At 39.6% G+C, this 19,523-nt stretch overlaps 2 protein-coding genes across 6 annotated transcripts in view; one reads left to right on the forward strand and one right to left on the reverse strand.

Annotated features, from left to right (window-relative positions):
* The window catches only part of SON (SON DNA and RNA binding protein), a 31,322-nt gene extending 22,546 nt beyond the window's left edge, over positions 1-8,776 (forward strand). Inside the window, exons 8-13 of one of the 5 annotated variants that reach the window (XR_005718987.1) lie at positions 769-1,751; positions 4,276-4,355; positions 4,980-5,127; positions 6,875-6,946; positions 7,048-7,163; positions 7,683-8,755. Coding sequence is in view for 2 of the 5 variants with exons in the window: in XM_040228406.1 (XP_040084340.1) it covers positions 769-885; positions 4,980-5,127; positions 6,875-6,946; positions 7,048-7,163; positions 7,683-7,841 (612 nt within the window). In the remaining 3 variants the exon portion in view is untranslated. Of the gene's footprint in view, positions 1-768; positions 1,752-4,275; positions 4,356-4,979; positions 5,128-6,874; positions 6,947-7,047; positions 7,164-7,629 lie in introns of all 5 variants that reach the window. The other 4 variants (XR_005718985.1, XR_005718984.1, XM_040228415.1 and 1 more) reach the window with 4 other exon arrangements.
* A 36-nt stretch (positions 8,777-8,812) lies between these two features.
* Positions 8,813-19,408, reverse strand: DONSON (DNA replication fork stabilization factor DONSON). The gene is made up of 10 exons (XM_040228476.1): positions 19,072-19,408; positions 18,252-18,332; positions 16,976-17,179; positions 15,899-16,077; positions 14,509-14,687; positions 13,805-13,886; positions 13,592-13,696; positions 12,625-12,823; positions 11,226-11,438; positions 8,813-9,617 (listed from the first exon to the last, which is right to left on the reverse strand). Exons 1-10 carry the CDS (start codon positions 19,378-19,380, stop codon positions 9,483-9,485), a joined length of 1,686 nt encoding a protein of 561 aa, XP_040084410.1. The 5' UTR covers positions 19,381-19,408; the 3' UTR covers positions 8,813-9,482.
* Positions 19,409-19,523: the final 115 nt, after the last annotated feature.

Below are 19,523 nucleotides of genomic sequence, written 5' to 3' on the forward strand. Positions count from 1 at the left end.
TGCCCATAATAGTCTTGTAGGACATTTGTATTTGCATTTAGAAAGAGTGGCTAAGTGAGGCCCAAGGTCACATTAGTAGGGGAACTGGGATCTGAACCTAGACAGTCTGAATCCAGTCTGTTTTTACCAGTGGACAGCTGCTCCATACATCCTCTTTCTATGGCAAATATATGGGGACAGTAAGTACATGTTCAGACAAATAGAAAATACTGCCTGACAGTTCCAGGTGTTCAGTAAATATACTTTGAATGAACGACAACTAATTCTTTAACCATCACAGTCTTTGAGTGACCACTTTTCCTATATTATGTTTTAAGCATGTATCTTGAATTGATTCTTGATTTATAACACTTCAGAGAAAGTAATTAAAAATTGAGGCTATCAACATTTATTATCATGCATTTATGAGATATGTATGGAGGGCAAGGATCCTTTACCATGTGAACAATTTTCTGTATATTTTCATGTATCTGTGTGATATTTTGAAGAATAAGTATCATAGCCATGCTTTTCAGTTGTTAGATATATATTTTAAATTTGTTATTATTAATGGGATCCACTGAATGGTTACTGAACTGCTTTGGAATGTTTAAGAAAACAGTTTTCAAGATAGAGTAAATTCAGTATATATATTTTTTAAAGTTAAATATTTAAGTTTGTTACTTAGTCTTTGTGGGAACCAAATAAACCATTTCATTTAGAGAATTAATACCAGTGGCGTTTTAACTAGAGAAGTAATTTTACTTAATTGAGGCCTTTTTTCTTCAGATTGATGCCTGGGCTCAGCTGAACTCTATTCCCGGCCAGTTCACAGGAAGTACAGGAGTACAGGTTTTGACACAAGAACAGTTGGCCAATACTGGTGCCCAAGCCTGGATTAAAAAGGTACACAACATATGCACATACAAAAGTGTCCATGTACAAAGTTAAAAATTTTAAGAAAGTGTTTTATTAAAAATGTACAAAGAAGCCAGTGAATTTAACTAAAGTTCATGAGTAAATTTGCTATGTGTATATACTCCAGGATGGACAGTGAAGATGGATTGATCCCTGAGACAATGGCTAATGTATAAATTCGGCTCAAGAGCCACTCAGTGTATATCCTGTTCCTGGGTTTTGTCGGGGTGGTTTTTAAACTGTGTTTTGAATGCTAACAGTGTATCTCAGCGGCTGTTCAGAATATTCTACAGTTCCTGTTGGACAACTGATCTTATGATTTCAAAGCAGTGGTTCTCAGATTTTTTTCTCAGCATGGGATACTTTATTACAGGTTCATTTTTGGTGAATCACTGCCCCCAAGAACCTTCTGCCAGTTGGTTTTCCGTTCCTCTATTCCTTTGCCCTTCTTTCCCCCTTCCTTAGTGCCCGTCCCTCCTGTAAGCGCCCTTGGCCCCTAGTCCTCACTCCTGTTGTGACCTCCAGCCCCAGGTCCATGTGGTTATCAGCTTTTGGTTACAACAGGTGGTTGGGAGCCCCCCCGCCCCCCCTCCCCGTCAGCACTGCATGTGGTGGTCTTGCCAGGGGACTAGAAGGATGGGGGAGGATGGCTGAAGTGTGGGGTGGGCGGGGCTGAAGGGTGGCGAAATTGGCTGGGATGGGGGTGGAGAAGACTTATCTGTGGACCACCATTTAGGCCCTGGTGGCCTCTGGTGATCCACAGGTTCAGTTTGAGAACTACTGATTCCGTGAAAAAACAGGATATGTAAGACGTAAATGCAAGGGAGAGGACGGACGCCTCGTGCTGTGAAGATGTAGGTGCTCCTGGTTTCAGATTCCTGCAGTGAGACATGTGAACTCCACCTACGGCTGCCTCATTGTTGGGGGAGTCTTAGGTGGTTACCAAGGGCTTTCTGAAGAAACGGGTTCTGGCGAAGGGATGTGGCTTGGTTGGATGGGTGATGGGGAACTTTGTTTCAGGAGTACTGGCAGCATAGCAGTGCTGAAACAGGGAGGCTGCCTGGTCTAACGGATTGGGAAGGTTTCTTAATGGCGCTGTACTCCTGACTCCTGTTGTGATCGTGGCAAGTAATTACTTGGAATTTCAGTTTCCAAGTGCCTTCTTAACTGCCTCGAGGGGTGGTGATCGATGTAATGTCATGGGTAATAGAAAACTGCTGAGTGCCAGTGAATGAGCTGATTTTTTCTGAAAAATCAGATTTTTGGTTGCTTTGGACCTTTTAATCTCATAACATTTCTTTTTTCAATTTTGATAGCATTATCTCTGGTGATCTTATTAACAAATTAATATAAAGCATACCCTTACTTTGCCTGCCCCCGTTTTTGGAGCAGCAGAATAGTTGCACTAATAAGTATGATATACTGTGAGTACATAGTCAGATTGGTTAAAAAGTGAATGTAGTTTACTAGGGGTTGGTGTTGGAAAAAAAGATGAAAATTAGAAAAATTAATTTTGGATTAATTACAGTATTTAAAACATGAAAGTGATTCGTGTAGTGCTTGAAAAATGGCTTTCATCTCATTGGGAATAATTATAAATGTACATAAACTTATTTTAATTTAATACTAATGGTGAAGCTGAATACTCCATATTTCAGAAAGTTAGACTTGAAGCTTTTATGGGTGTTTAGGCACATAATAATTAAATAGTCATGTACATTACTAGGTAGAAACTTAAGAATGTGATTCCATTGCCAAGTGCTAGTCTTCGTTTGTACATTGAAGTTCTGATACATATATATTGTTAAAGACAATAACTTAAAAACATAACTTTTAAAAACGATTAAATTGGGTTCCTCATAAACTTTCCTTTTTCTTTTTGATTGCTAGTCCTTGTAGACAGTTGGCAGGTTTTAAATGATGTTAATGTAGATGTAGATCATATTTGATAAGTTACCAAGATAAAGATGTGTTCATTTATCACACCAAATTTTTGAATAATTACAGAAAGTGCTTTCAGGAAACTTCCAATTTGTGTGTTGCTAAAAAATACATGCTGCTAATATCATTTAAGGCAGGAACATTTTACTCAGAAAAATGAGCAAAAACATAGACAAAGGTCATTAGGCAACTATAATATTCATCTTCGTGGTCAAATATCACAAACTACTTGTTTCATTTAGAAAACTTTTTCAAATGTTTATTCATACGGTGTTCATTGCCTTGCTGTAGGGTGACACCCTCTTAATGTAGGGCGACACCCTCTTAATGTTAAGGACTACAGGGAATGCCAGCATTCTCCATATTCTTTTTTCATTTGCCCTGGCAGTGTACTCGTAGGTGAAAAGGAATGAGTTTTATTAGTAGTAAGAAGAAATTCGAATGGTTATTGATTTGAAAGAAGCTTTATTTTTTGAAATGATTTGGACATGACCTGATGAATACTGTTTACTATTGTAGTCTTACTAGATTAATTAGCTTTTTGTTGAACTGTATATACACCCTGGTGTAAAGAAACATTTGAAGATAATAAGAGAATGGAAAAAAAATTGGAAACCTACATTATTTGGGGATTTGTGTTATACTCTGCACAGTTGCCCTTTTTTTTAGGAGTGTTTCCTGGAAAAGAGGGGCGGATGAACCTGAAAGTAAGTAAAAGTCATTCTAGGTGTGTAGAAACAAGGCAGTTGGTACCCAAGCATCAGCCAATTTTTTTCTCTACATCAACACTGCATGGCCTGCACCACATAAGGAACTGAACCAGGGCTATGTTTTTACCTCCGCAGCTGCCTCCTTCCATCAGAGCACCTTGTTGAACTTAATGTCTAGTTACATACCATTGGCATGTTTTCTCCCCAGCTTATAATTAAATAGCTGGGGGGGAAAAAAGGGATACAGTTTTACTACTGTGTAAAACCAAAATTAAAAATGGAGTAGTAACTTACCAGTGGAGGAAGTGATTATACTGTGTCCAGAGCTACCAAAATTTTTGACTCCCTCTGTTGATAAGTTAAATGACTTTTGCTTACATTTGCTACAGAATGTAAATGTAAAATACTTAATAACAAGGGGAAACAAGACATGATTTGGAGATTATATTTTAAATGTTTAAAACATGACCATAAAGATCCACAGTAGAATTCAGTAGTTTGTTACATATACATGGATGCCCTTTAAAAAGAGGCATCACTTATTCCTTAATGTGTGGAAACAATTGACTGTTGACCATGCTAATGTATATAGTGTTGTGCATTTTATGACATTAAGTGGTTTGCTGCTTTGATGGAAATTATGGTTCAGTGGGTTGGATACAAGAGAGATGATTGTTCACAGAATAACCTGTGAACTTTCACCCCTCTGTATGGAAACTTGTTTCAGGGCCAAATCCTTGTAGCTGTCTTCTTGCCCCGGTCAGTGCCAGCCCTACTATTCACAACACTGCTGCTACCGAGGCCTAGGTATGTAAACATTTAAGGAGTTTTTTAAAAGTCTTTTAACATCAAGCTAGGTTTTAAAAGAGTTCCAATTCAGTTTGGTTTAATTACAGGGTATTGTATGTGCTATCTTTTTGCTTCATAGGGATTTTCTAAGTAAAATATTTATACTTATGGTAGAATGGGGGAAAAAAGCTTTGGATGATAACAGTATGCTTCTTCAGTGTTCAAACTATTTCTAAATGATTGCTGGGCTTTATTCATTAACTAGGTACACCTGGGACAATTAATAATGACTGTTTTAACATTGCCTTCTTTTTATTTTGCAAGCTAAGAAGAGATACCAGTGAACCTAAATAGTGGACGAAAACAGGAGTGTTCTTTTTTTTTTTTTTTTTTTGGAGGGGGGCACAAGGGCCACCGTTTTAAAACTGCCATTTGACTTATTTGACTTTTAAAATACTGTTATGTTTATGTGAAAATAATTAGAACATACACACTACAGTATGTTTATAAGTATAGAAGCATTTAATTGCTATAACAGATCTAGAAGTAAAGTAAGCTTGCTTTCTTTACAAAGTTACACTGAGTCTGTAGTCAGATTCTAACTATAAACTGGGGATCTTTTACCTTTCTCTCTTTGGATAGGATCAGTTCTTAAGAGCAGCCCCAGTAACTGGAGGGATGGGAGCCGTTTTGATGAGAAAAATGGGCTGGAAAGAAGGAGAAGGATTAGGAAAAAACAAAGAAGGAAATAAGGAACCTATCCTAGTTGATTTTAAGACAGATCGAAAAGGTAAGATTGATTCTTTTTTTTTTTTTTGTAGAATGTTTATTGTACCTCTTTTAACATTTAGCGTTTCATTACTATTATAAATTCATAAATTCTTCTGATGTTAGTGATCCTGAACTGGGGGCACTTTGTATAGTACAGAGTTAGGAATAAAATGTTTAACTCGTTTTGAAAGCTTTGTACACATAACAGGTAGAGACACTAATTTGAGGGTAAAAGGCAGCCTTTGTTAATGTGTAATACCATGATTAGGTTTTTAATTAGATTTCATATTTAGAAAGCAGGATTTCCATTTTTTTTCTTTTGACAGGGAACATACGCCTCTAGGATTTATTCTGTTTCTAGAATTTATTATTTCTAAGATTTTTATTCTGCATATTCTCATTTCCTGTTAAGAGTTCTGTTTAGTCTTCACTTTGTAAACCCTTCTGCATGTCCCTTTTTATCAAACTCAGTAATTGAGTGTTGAGGCTGGAGAATAGACCAACTGCTGACTAGTGCTACCTCTTTAACACTGCATTTTTATACTTGGAATAATGTCCACTGTAGAATCATACGGGGCTGCCAGCTAAATGAGATTTAAACAGGATTTTTTAAAATTTTGGAAAATTTAAACTGAAATTTATTTTTCTTATCTTTGTGATCAGATAGTTTCAGTTGAGGTTATTTAATGCAGTTAAATTGTCATGCTAATGAAACAACTAGCTCTAACAAATTATATATTTTAAAAAGTGTTTTGTGAAAAAGAAAATAGAAATAAAAATGTTTTCTATCAGAATCTGTACATTGTCATCCAGATGATAACTATGTTGCCATTTTGTTCCATATTGGAGTGAATTTATTATATTGTTACTCAAAAATAGGCTAGACATAACACAATTCTGTAATGTAGTACTAGTGCAAACATTAAGAGAGAGAAATTGAATGTCACACTGACATTGTACTGCTTTTATACAAGTTGAATAGATTCTTTGTTAACAGAGGGTAGTTTATTGGTAGAAAGCATCTGGGTACATTGCATAATTCTAGGGAATAGTCCTTCGGAATTGTGCAGCATGGCCTAGTTTTGGGAAAGCATAGTGGCAGAATTCCTGAAGAATTCTCCCTAGCCTAAATGGAAAGCATTGATTTTAGATAGTAATATAGCTAAGCCCCTTTTGGAAAGGGAGGCCGAGGCTGGCGTCTCTTGAGTACATCTCACATTTGAAGTCAGAAAGGGCTAGTTTGCTGGAAAAAGAAATGGAGAGAGCCATTTTCACTTTTCCCATTTTGTTTTGGCCTAAAATCCTTGAATTTGGGGGAGCATACTTAAACTGAGCTTCATTTTTTAACGGATGAGAAACCTTTAGAAATCATTTGCAAACAGCCACTTTTTTTTTTTTTTGGTCGCTAGTTTTTAAAGATGGGGGAGCCTGGTGGGCTGCCGTCTATGGGGTTGCACAGAGTCGGATTCGACTGAAGTGACTTACCAGCAGAGTGGTTGTTAATTACGGCAATTTATATATGTGTTCACATATTGTTTTTCTGAATATTTTTATACAGTTTCCAACAAGATATGTATAGAAATGTCAAAACAGGTTTATATAGAAATCAAGAGTAGTGAGTGTCTGTTGAATATTTTATTTGAGGGCATGGATTGAGGTTAAGATTCCTACAGAGGGGGGAGTAGTTGTTTTGCCATATTATAATTTTAAATCTTTTGAAATTTATTCAGTGATCATTGATTTTTTTTTCCTTTTTTTTTTTAAAGGTCTTGTTGCAGTAGGAGAAAGAGCACAAAAGAGGTCTGGAAACTTCTCTGCTGCAATGAAAGATCTATCAGGTGAGAGTACGATTTTGAATTTCCTCTTGTCCCACCCTCCCCTTGAATTCATAATTTGTTGCCACAGGTGTGGAGATAATTAATTATTCTTCTCTCTGCAGGCAAACATCCTGTGTCTGCCTTGATGGAAATCTGTAATAAGAGAAGGTGGCAACCACCTGAATTTCTCTTGGTCCATGATAGTGGCCCTGATCATCGCAAACATTTTCTCTTTAGGGTAAATATGAATTTTTGCGTTAATTTGATAACTTAATGTTAGAGGGTGAGGGATCAGCATTCTGTGATCACAGGGTAAATGTTTGTGGGCTGGGAGTGTGAATATGTGTGGGTAGAGTGGTAGAAGTTTTAAACATTAAGTATGCTTCCCTGTTTTTTCAATATTGGAGGGAAAGATGTGGGCACAATCTGGTGAACAATTTTGTTGACCTTTTCTAGTGGAACATGGGGAATTAAGTGGTTTTTAATCAGGTTTTTTCTTTCCCTTCAATTTGGAGACCTGCTCTTAAATTTGCAGTCCCTTTTCCCAAATGATTTGCTTCTTTTGGGGTTGAGATTAATTTGACTCACATAGTATAGGTTTTATATCTTTGTAAGTTATTTTTCTAGCATTTAGTGAAAAAAAATACAAAGCTAATAGATATTAAAGTTTGATGCTGTTCTTATTGTATGTTTTTCTTGAATAGGTATTGAGAAATGGAAGCCCTTACCAGCCCAATTGTATGTTTTTCTTGAATAGGTATTGATAAATGGAAGCGCTTACCAGCCCAGCTTTGCCAGCCCTAATAAGAAGCATGCTAAAGCCACAGCAGCTACTGTGGTTCTTCAAGCAATGGGCCTTGTACCAAAGGACCTCATGGCTAATGCCACTTGCTTCAGGAGTGCCTCACGTAGATAGATTGAGGTTTTATATTAATCATTTCAGATAATTTTACTCTGCATCAAAATGTATTTCCTCTTTAATGTTGTAAATATTTGGCAATTTAAGACATTGTGTAAAAAAGCAATCTGTACAAACATCTCCAGGCTTTGATTTTTGTACCATGGAAATTGTATTTAACCATACAGGGTTTTGGTATGTTTATATTGTTTACCTTAGTGATGTATTTGTTTAAGTGGCTAACATCCAAACGATTGTTTGAAGGCATCCGTAATCTTCAGTGTGGAATGTTAAAAATAACGCTTTTATACTGTATTTTGTACTATGATGTAACTCCCCTTCCTTATGGCTCGGCTGCTGTAACACTTGCCTGTAATCAGTGAAGGGCTGTGCACCTTGTACTAGTTCACAATGGGTTCTGCTGGACAGATACTGGGCCAGTGTTACTGAGTTAATCAAGCAAGATCTGTTCCACAGGGCTAATGCCACCACCTCCCCTTTCAAATTTTGTAGAGGTTATAAAAAATGACAGTGGTATGTTGTGTGATGATCAGCACAAAGTCCTGCGTTTCTGTCAGAGCCACTTGGGCCATGAATGAGAAGGGAGTCAAAATGAAGTCTGACTAGAATTTTACTGCAGAGGCCAAGTACATTTAGTATGGCATTGAGTTGTGATATAGTTTTACTTTGATGTGCATTTTGAATTTCAGCTACACCTAGATAGACGTAAAATGATAATTAAAATGCTGTAACCAATCTAATAAAATCGGCACCCAGCCACTATTTTGTTGACTATGAGAAAGTTTAAGTTTATGTTAATTTTTAGGGTCTGATAGAATATTTCATGTGTATTACAGTGGTATTCATATGCTATGTCTCTAAACTTTATTTTCAAAAGCTTAAGGCCCAAATATAAACTTCTCTGGAATAAATGTGGTGTTTTATTTTCTGGATTACAAAGTGAACACATACTTCTTCACTACTGTTACTTCTTTACCCAATGCTTTTGATTTCTAAGCACTTTTATTTAAGAAAATTTGAATTATATATGTATATATATATACACACACACACACACAAATAACCTACAAGAACATATTAAATACTGCTTTGTTATGACAGCTGAGCGAACTTTACAACTCCTGACCCTACTCTATAGGGAATACAAAATACCCTAATTGGAATGAACACGCATTAAAACAAGTATTTGAGAACAGAGGAATCATAAACAGGCAGGAAACCAGCTAAGGTGGAAGCACCATCAATCAGCCCAGTATATAAGCTGACTGTCTCCTAAGCTAACTGTTAGTTTTGCCCTGATGCTGTTACTCACAATGTCCCAAGATAATTGATACTAAGCCTCAATTTCCATTTGCAATGAAACACTTATTTTTCTACCATTTATAATTAATGGACCTAGAATTTTCATTCAAGTTTTAAAAAAGTTTTATCTTCATCAAAAGAGTAAAAACAAAATGATTTTAAAACCTTAATCCTACTCTTAAGCTTAGTGCATGTAATAAAGTTACTGTGAAAGAATATTTGTAAACATTTGGGTAACTTCCAAAGTGAACTTTAAAGCCAAAGGTATAAGAATCTTGAATTTCCTTGCTAGAAGGCTTTTTTCCTCACAGATTCCTTTTAGGCTTACTTTGTTGTTCAGGATCTCCAATTATAAATGTAGTCACTCATTTCCACATGCCGTAAGGACAATTTTCCCAGGATTGGTGTTTGACAAAGGTGGTCCAGAGTTTTAGGGTGCAATCCACAGTTGGCAAGCTCGTGAACAGCCTCCTGTGAAAATTTGTAAGGAAGTCAGTAAAAAGCATGAGTCTGAACACTGAGTTTTTAAAATTAACATGGGATCTTCGACAGATGCCTCACTGATGATTACAAAGGCAAATTTATCATGATCAGTAGAAGCTCACCACCCTGAGAATTTTTACACAATGACAGCATCCCCAAATACTAATTTTGGTTATTTTTAGAAGTCTGGCAAACTGGTAAGTTTAAAAGGCCTTATAAATCTACATGTTCAAAATTAAAGGCAAATGCAGAAAGTGAAGTGTAGCTAAAAAGCCTCTTGAAAGACGAGAGTGAAAAAGTTGGCTTAAAGCTCAACATTCAGAAAACGAAGATCATGGCATCTGGTCCCATCACTTCATGGCAAATAGATGGGGAAACAGACTATCTTTTTGGGCTCCAAAATCACTGCAGATGGTGACTGTAGCCATGAAATTAAGACTCTTACTCCTTGGAATTAAAGTTATGACCAACCTAGATAACATACTGAAAAGCAGAGATATTACTTTGCCAACAAAGGTCCATCTGGTCAAGCCTATGGTTTTTCCAGTGGTCATGTATGGATGTGAGAGTTGGACTGTGAAGAAAGCTGAGCGCTGCAGAACTGATGCTTTTGAACTGTGGTGTTGGAGAATACTCTTGAGAGTCCCTTGGACTGCAAGGAGATCAACCCTGGGATTTCTTTGGAAGGAATGATGCTAAAGCTGAAACTCCAGTACTTCGGCCACCTCATGCGAAGAGTTGACTCATTGGAAAAGACTCAGATGCTGGGAGGGATTGGGGGCAGGAGGAAAAGGGGACGACAAAGGACGAGATGGCCGGATGGCATCACAGACTCGATGGACATGAGTGTGAGTGAACTGCTGGAGTTGGTGATGGACAGGGAAGGCTTGCGTGCTGCGATTCATGGGGTGGGGTCACAAAGAGTCAGACGACTGAACTGATACTTTAGTTTTTAAAAAGTGTGTGATACATATCTAGAAACTTTTGTATCATGTGAAACTTAACCAAGTAGCACTCTCCCCCACCTCCCCCCAGCATCTAAGAAAAACTTAACATAGAAAAAAGGCACGGGGGTTAAATAATATCCATAATTATTAATCTTCCAATAATTTATAAAAGGAATCAGGTACTGTTAAGTTCTGCATCCGAAAGGACAACGAAAATAACGCCTTTTGTTAGGGAAGTTCTTCAGTAAATGTTTCCTGCAACAGTGTGAATTCATACAATTTATCTCCTCAAAAAAAGTCATTTTTCCCTTCCCCTTGCTAATTAATACTTAGTACAGTTTAGTAACTTAGAATACCAGTTTGGCTCATCACAAATGACTGATTTCCTCCATCCATGTAATCTGAGAGCTTCTCTGATAGCTCTGTTGGTAAAGAATCTGCCAGAATGCAGGAGACCTGGGTTCGATCCCTGGGTTGGGAAAATCCCCTGGAGAAGGGAAAGACTACCCACTCCAGTATTCTGGCCTAGAGAATTCCATGGACTGTATGGTCCATGGGGTCACAAAGAGTCAGACACAACTGAGCGACTTTCACTTTTATGTAGTTTGAGAAGACTACAACTAAATTTGTTCACCCGCTGTCTACTTACCTTATCCACTACTTTATCCTTTGGTGGGCAGATATTAAATACAGCAGTTGGCTCATGTGTATACAGTCCTGCAGAAAACGACCCATTCTGTGAAGACTGGAGTAGCATTGTCACAGAGTGTAGAGTGTGAGGCATAATGGGCCCTGTAATCTCCAAGCTAAACTGATTTCTGTATCCAGAAAGACCTTGTGTCTTCACATTCACACTTCGAGCCTTCAATAAAATTTTAAAGAAAGTTATGGTACCATCTCTCAAGCTTTTGTCCCCAGCTAAAAATGTGATCAATAACTTCTCGTTTGGGTATTCTTCTCTTTAACAGTTAGGGAACAAAAGTAGTTCATAAGGTCCACCACAAGAAAGTTTCGTGAGTAAACCTGTTCAGAAATTCTCAGCTTCCAGCATCCTCCTCCAAAATTATGAGACTGTCAATGGAAGTACTAGTTCTAGAGAAAATAACTTCTGGTAATGGTATCCTTTGTGGCTTATTAATGCACATTCAATGCATAATATTAGGAAAATAAAAAGATTCTGTTGCTGTTATTCACCATGTAATTCATATCAAAACTGCATGTGTATTTCTTCAACAATATGGAGAGGGATTCTTTTCACTTAACCATGATCCAGTTTTTGAGACCTCCTATAATTTGAACATGGGGCTTCCCCCGTGGCTCAGTGGTACAGAATCCACCTGCCAAGGGAGGAGATGCGGGTTTGATCCCTAGGTCAGGAAGATCCCATGGAGAAGGAAATGGCAACCAACTCACAGTATACTTGCCTGGAAAAATCCCATGGGCAGAGGAGCCTGGTGAGGCTACAGTCCATGGGGTCACAAAGAGCTGGACACAAGTTAGTGTCCAAACAACAATGCAATTTAACATAACATTCTTGGTTGGCTCTTTCAGTGGTTCAGAAAGACGAAATGAAATTAAGCAACTTTTCCTATGGCAATAATTCAAATACAACATTTCAAATAATTAATATAGTTCATGTAATTCCTTTGAAACAACTTTCTATCAAGGAATTTTTTTACTCGAAGCAAAGAAAATGTGCATCATGTAAAAAAGTTGTGGTTTAGTCACTCAGTTGTGTCTGACTCTTTACGACTCTACGACCCCATGAACTGTAGCCTTCCAGGATCCTCTGTCCATGGGATTCTTCAGGTACGAATACTGGTGGGGGTTGCCATTTCCTCCTCCAGGGGATCTTCCTGACCCAGGAATTGAAATCCATGTCTCCTGCATTGCAGGCAGATTCTTTACGACTTAGCTACCAGGAAAACCCCTATAAAGAAGTTGAGCTATTAAAAAAACCAAGAATTCATCCTATCAAAAAAGGGGAAAATATGTCTTTGGAAGTTAGGTGATGACAATTAGTACAGAATTTCTTTCCTTTTTATTACCTTAAGCATTTGCATTGTGGCACCTCGGAAAGCTACTGGGGATAAGAGGGTTGGTGGAAGTCCTGCCTGTGGACCTGAGGTAGCAATTAAACTCTTACAGTTGATCAAAAAATTTAGCAGTGTAAAGGTATTCATTCCCTTCACCAACACAACAGACTCTGGTCTGTGATCCATTTGTACTTCATGTATCTCTTTACGCCTGAACATGACAATCAAGGAAATTACAAATACAAATCCCATACCAACAGTAACAGCGGTTATCTTAATCTTGATTCACCAGCAACCCTTTTCCCTACTCCAAATGAAATGCTCTTGCTAATTCTCTTCACTGCAGTCATGAAAGTGAAGTGAAAGTGTTGGACTGTAGCCTGTCACCTATGCTGTTCATGGGATTCTCCAGGCATGAGTATTGAAGTGGGTTGCCATTTCCTTCTCCAGGGAAATCTTCTCGACCCAGGGATTGAACCCAAGTCCCCCAGGGAAGCCCTTGCAATTATAAGGCATCCTAATAATCAAAATCCTATCTTTATGACCATCTGAATCTGCTAGAAATTTATATTCCTGAGAAAAATGAATTTCTTTTCTAGTCAAAAATCCATTCCATTCCCCTCCCCAAATTTAACCAAAATGGAATATTTTTACTTAAAAAAACTTTAATTTTTCTTGTTTTACTGCTCTTAAGTGTTTGCTTTTTAATGTCATGTGGGAAGTTAAGTTTGAATATGATCTTAAGGATACTTTAAGATAATAGTAAAAAAAACTTCCAGTCAATATTACATTGCTCAAGAGAATTCCCTAGTGGTCCAGTGGTTAGGACTCTGACCTTCCACTACAGAGGGCATAGATTTGATCCCTGGTCAGGGAACTAAGATCCTACATCCTCATCAGGAAAAAAAAAAAAAGTTACATTGCTCACTAACTGAATTCAATGAAAATCAATCTGAGTTAACAGTAACTGAAAGGATACAGCTTGACAGAAAGTACGTCTGGTTTTTTAATTTTATCTTGCACACCCATCTCTTCCAGCCAAGAAAAACCTTCTTCTTCATCCTCATCACTGACGGCTTGCTCCCTAGGACATTGCTACAGTTAGTTAGGGTTCACATTTCATAAAGCTGTTTCCTCTACACTGAATCCTTAAGGCACATGGACGATGTAAAAGGTTATCTTAATCACATACTCCCCATGTTGCAAGCCTGTTCCAGACGCTTTCCTCCTCTCAGGGCCATTTTCTTTTATTAAAGGCAGAGAAAACTCAATACCTACATGAGAAAAGACAAGTGTAACTGTGTTATATTTAATATACTCTGAAAGAATTAACAGTCTTGTTGACTTGTAGAGAATATTTGAAAATGAGTTTCTACACTTGATCATTAAAGCAGTGTTTTCCATGCTTTCTTGACAGCAGCTCACAATACCCAAGTATCTCCTTGAAACAAATGGTTCAGGATAATATATATTCTCACTACACTTGGTAATCTTTCATCGAGTATATATTATTCTATTTCCTTTTTAGAAAAAGTGCTGAATAAGTCCACTGAACAGTTCATGATCTACTAATGTGTTGACAAAGTTTATAAATCAAGTTATTAGAAGAGTATAGATAATTTGTACTATAAAAGAAATTCTACAGGAGTATATTCAGATTGGGACTTTCCAGCTTGATATATGTTTAGAGACTAGAAAGGGAATGTAACTTAAAGCTATGTACAACAGATTAAATTAAATGCTAAGAAAAAAAAAACCAAAGTGAAGAAATGAAGTAATTTTTGAGGTAACAAGATAAACACTGTAGAAGATAATTCAACTGTTAGAAGACAGTTCAAATGTTAACTTTTAAGGTGTTTACAGTTTGGTCTTCTCACTTTAAAGGTGTAGTTTTACCTTCGTTTTTCATAGCTTCTCTTATACCTCTAGTTGTAGGAGATATGAGAGCTGTGATGACATCATCTCCCGCTAATCCTGCTGCACGGAACAGGATGGTAAACTGATAGGTACAAACGTAGAAATAAGGGCAAAGTTTCGTCTTCAGCAGGTTATATAGAGAAGTAAAGCTCACAGACCTATGAAGAAAAATATTTTTCTTTAGGAATTATTAAAATGTCAATTCAATGTTGAAAATTTTTATATCACTTGATCCTCACCTGATTTTAAACACAATTATTACAGGTAATGGTCTGAATTTTTCCCATGACATAGAACTTGGCTTTTTAAAGGACTGAAATTCGTCACGGGACTCACTGATGAATTCTAAATACTTTAACAAGTAGCATTTAACATTTAAATGCTTGCCATTTTTTTTTTTAGACAAAGCAGTTGATATCAGGTTGCTGACTTTTAATAAGCAGCTTCTACTGATGAGAAGAGACACAGCCATTAACAAGAAGTAATAGTAAAGAATTATGTCTCTATATAGTAATCAAACACTTATATATACAGTCTATAACTACATAAAGAGAATAAGAGTTGGGAATTTCCTGTCAGCCTAGTGGTTAGTACTCCTGGCTTCCACTGCAGGGTTGCATGGGTTCTAACCCTGGTTGGGGAACTAAGATCCCACAAGCTTTGCAATGCAGCCAGAGAGGGGAAAAAAAGGAGTGAATAAGAGCTAAACAAGTAAACAATTTGAGGAAAAAAAATTTTGGCAGGGAGTGGCCTGCACCAAGCAAAATGCAGGATCTCAGTTCCCTACCCAGGACTGAACTCGGGCTACGAGCCCTAACCAGTGGACTGCCAGGGAATTCCCCAAAAGTAAACAATTTAAATCAGTTTAAATTGGTAGTCATGGCTGTTGTTTTTCAGTCGCTAAGTCATGTCCGACTCTGTGACCCCGTGGACTATGCATGCCAGGTTGCCCTGTCCTTCACTATCTTTGGGAGTTTACTCAAATTCACATTCATTGAGTCAGTGATGCTATCTAACCAATTCATCCTCTGCTGCTCCCTTCTTATGCCTTCAATCTTTCCCAGCATCAGGGTCTTTGCCAATGAGCCGGCTCTTAGCATCAGTTGGCCGAAGTATCGGAGCTTCAGCATCAGTCCTTCCAATGAATATTCAGGGTTGATTTCCTTTAGGATGGACTGGCTGGATCTCCGTGCTGTTCAACAGACTCTCAAGAGTCTTCTCCAGCAGTTAATCATTAACATTTTAATAAAATAATTCAGAAGGACAGAGAAATCCATTGACTAACGTCCAATTACACATCATAAATAAGGAAAGAATACTGCTAAAAGGAAAATTCACTATGAGATTCACAAATTTTTATTCATCTTACCAGTCACTCATTAACACGTGTTGCAGGGTGTCATCATTTGACCATGGAGTTGTCTTTCCAGCCGTTCTCCTGTCAGCTCCGATACGAGGGAACAGTGGCAGCCAAGACAAGGCAGGGTGGAGCCAATAGATGAGGCTCTGCTGGAAAGCACAGCGGAGCTCAGTGGAGAGCCTGGGGTCCTAAACTCCAAAGATGGCATCAGACAGAATTTAATTAAAAGACACTGAATATACCAAACATTTATTCTTCTGTAACAAGGTGTTAACAATAGTTACAGAAGCTAAAGTGTAGTTTATTAATGTTCGGGAAAACCTTCCTTGCCAGCAATTGCAGTCTGTTGACCCACATATCAGAAAGGACACCTGGACACAGAGAGGAACATTTGCCTGTCTCCACCATCCTCGAGAACAATGATGATCATTTTTTACCACCAGGGCAGGGGTGCGTGTGTGTAGGTAACACTATATTAAACTCCTTTGCCTCAAAACTCTTTCAAAAGTAGCCAGTAAAAACAGATAGTCTCAATCACAGATCACCAGGATCTACTGATTAAAAAAGAGGTGACCAAGGTAATCTCTTTTAACCTAGTTTGAGTTGAGCTGCTTGAAAGTAATGGTAATTACATTTTTGAAAACCTTTCTAGAACTCATTAACTCTACTAAATTTACAACAGACTGTTGCCCAAGTGGCTAAGAGTGCATTTAAAAAACGCAGTATACAGTATATGAGGAAACCAGTAAAATCTCTTTGCAATCCTACTCCTCAACTGCTTTTCATTTCCTTCTATTTTTTTCTTGCAAAAGGCCTTAAAAAGAATAGTTTAGTCCAAACAATTCTTGCCTGCAACAACGAGTAATTCTCAGCACAGGTCTATAAATTTAACAGACAGTTACTCAGTATGATTTTAAAAAGTATATGAGTGCGGCATTTGGAAAATAAAATAATTTCCCACTTCTCTGTGTCTTAAATGTCCAAAGAAAAACTTAATGGAAGGAAATATCGCCGACAGTTTGCAGAGAAGTACTTTTTATACTTCATTTGTTACTTTAAAGCATAGCCATTTTCTCACAGGATTACCTGTATACTTTGAGGCAAAGTAACTTCTGTTGCCCTGCAATGCTGGATGATACCTTGAGCCTCTTCCTGGGCTTTCAAATGATCTGCCCAGGTAAAGGGTTGCGAAGAGGTGAAAAGGAGTCGTGTTTTAATGCTCCAGTCCACAGGTAACTCAGTACTTTCTGAGGGTGGAATATCAGATTCGGAGAATGATACATGAGGAGTCTTTTAGAAAACAAAGAACACAAAAATTAGTAGAGTACTAAGGAAAAAACCCTTCCATCTACAGGAGTCATCCACGAAACATGCTCACAATTACTGAAATCTCAAAATGTTATGAACTGTACAATAAATAACACTGGAAATTACACACTGTGAAAACGTCCAGAAAGAGCTAGACTAAACCATTAGCAGTGATGTTACCTCTGGAAAGTGGGAATTTGTTGTTGTTGGGGGTGGTGGTAGTGTTGGAAAGGCAGTTTTCACCTTTTATTATAGTTCTACATAGTTTAGTCACAAAAGAAATACTATTTTCATGATCATAATTTTTAAAAATCTGCTATTGATACTGCCGTCAAAACATAAATCTTCCAAGCATTTTTAGCTTCCCAAACTCTGGAGCCAGGGCTAAGCTGCTCCTTGCAGGGAATCTGGCCTCTGATCAGCCTCTCAGGCTGGTTGAAGAAGCATCCGCTGCCTCAAACATTTCCCCCAAACTGTCTGCTGTCCAGTCACTGTTCTCCACATTAAAACGACTCTTTTAAGTGATGCTATTTAAAAATAATAGGGAAGGGGGAACCATTTCCAACCGACCTGAAGGCCATTTACTTGCAAGGAAGGGAGACTGGGTCTTGGGGGAACTCTGCTAGCCTGCTCCCCTCTGGACAAACCATCACCAAGGAAGTAGCTGAGGAATGGGGTCGAGAGCAGCATGTGGTGTTGAGGGGGTAGGATGGAGGTTCAGTGATATGCCACCAGCTGTGGAACTCATCTGGGGACTTGGTTTGAAGATTCAGGGTGGGATAAGCCTGGAGGCACTGGTTCTGAGTGATGAGTTGGACTTGTCACTACCTATGAAAAAGAAACCTCACCTCTCCATCTGCTTTAGCACTGGTGCCATGATAAACTGTTACTACTACACACAAAGTCCTTTATCAAGGCTGATGGTGGCGGTCCTTTCAAGTCTAGTAGAAATGATCACACAGGGCTCTCTGGTAAACGATTTCCCAAGTAAAATGCTTCTCAGCAGTCTGAATTTATAAAAACATACACTCTAATGACATTTCAAAAGTATTACCTGGTGTAATTCTGTAATGGCTGTTCTTTCAGGAACCTTCTCTTCCCAGAGCAAATCATTTTCTTGATTACAATCTAAAAACTGAGGTGAAAAAAAATGGTCCTTTTAAATTCTGAATGATGCTGGAGTTCGCTTTAAACCTGCAGAACTTCACCTGGCATACAAGTTTCTCAATAAGCCCAGGAATTCACAGGAGCCCAAATCAGTCACTTCAGGTTTGTGTCTGAACCTTAACTATCAAAATGCACGGGGAAGAAGGCAGGTGGTCTGCACAACTTATAACTCAATGATCAATAATCTCAACTCAAAAGATCCAAAAGGTTTTGGAGTAAAACAAATCATTCATGGGGTAAATTCTGACTCCCTGATCAATCCTCACCATTCCTCCAAATCCAGAATAATTTGGAAGGCGAGAGAAAGGACGCACTGAATGCCGCAGGAAAGAAGGTCCTGTATTCTTCCCCTCAAACGGGGGCCTTCCCCGGGTGGCTCCAGGACGACTCGGAGCCACCCGCCCACTGACCTCTCACCCTTCCTACGCCACGGCGGCCGCCTAGGCTCCGCAGGCCGGGCACCGAAGGGAGCGCGGGAGATGCAGGGTCCGCTCCTCGGGACCCGCCAGCCCCGCACGCCCCGCGGCCGCTCGCGGAGCGCACTTCACGCCGCCCCCCACCCCAGGGCACCCTGAGGCCGCGGGCGACTTCAACTCGGTGCCCATTTCCCTCCCGGGACGCGAGAGCCCGCCAGCCCTACTTCAGGCCGAATCGACCCCCGGACTGTTACAAGAGCCCCCTCGGCTCCCAGGCGCGAGGACACTCACCGGGCTCGGCGCCTCCTGCTGGCCGCGGGGCGGGCCCTCGGGAGGCTCGGAGGCGGCCCGTGGCCGGTTGTCCAGGCGGGCGAAGGGGTTCCTTCGGGCCCCTGCCGGGCCGCCGCCGCCGCCTCTACCTGCCGCCGGGAACGGGCGGAGGGGCAGGCCGGCCTCTCGGGCGGCGCGGCGGGTCGCCGGCTCGGGCCGCTCCGCGGGCGACGAGGCGGCGCCGAGGCTCCGACCCCTTTTCCGTCGCAGCCGCAGTGTCTCGGGCGGCCTTTTGAAACTGGGCGAATAGCCGGGAACCGACACAGCCATGACTCGCGGCGGAGGCCGAGGGGGCCGGCCCGGCAGGCGCTTCCCGCGCGCCCGGGCTCCGCCTCCGCCGTGACCCCGCCCCCGAGCCGCTCACGGCGCGTGCGCGATGGGGTCCTCGCGCGGCCCCGTCCCCGAGCCTCTCG

Source organism: Oryx dammah, unplaced genomic scaffold (genome assembly GCF_014754425.2).
Source record: "Oryx dammah isolate SB20612 unplaced genomic scaffold, SCBI_Odam_1.1 HiC_scaffold_2, whole genome shotgun sequence".
Lineage (NCBI taxonomy): Eukaryota > Metazoa > Chordata > Mammalia > Artiodactyla > Bovidae > Oryx > Oryx dammah.

Coding starts and splice junctions, on each gene's coding strand:
- DONSON (XM_040228476.1), bottom strand. CDS start 19,380: ATGGCTGTGTCGGTTCCCGGCTATTCGCCCAGTTTCAAAAGGCCGCCC. Junction 14,688..15,898: donor CACGTGTTAATGAGTGACTG/GTAAGATGAATA, acceptor TTTTCTTCATAG/GTCTGTGAGCTTTACTTCTC. Junction 13,887..14,508: donor AGAAGCTATGAAAAACGAAG/GTAAAACTACAC, acceptor TTTCTCATGTAG/GTATTGAGTTTTCTCTGCCT.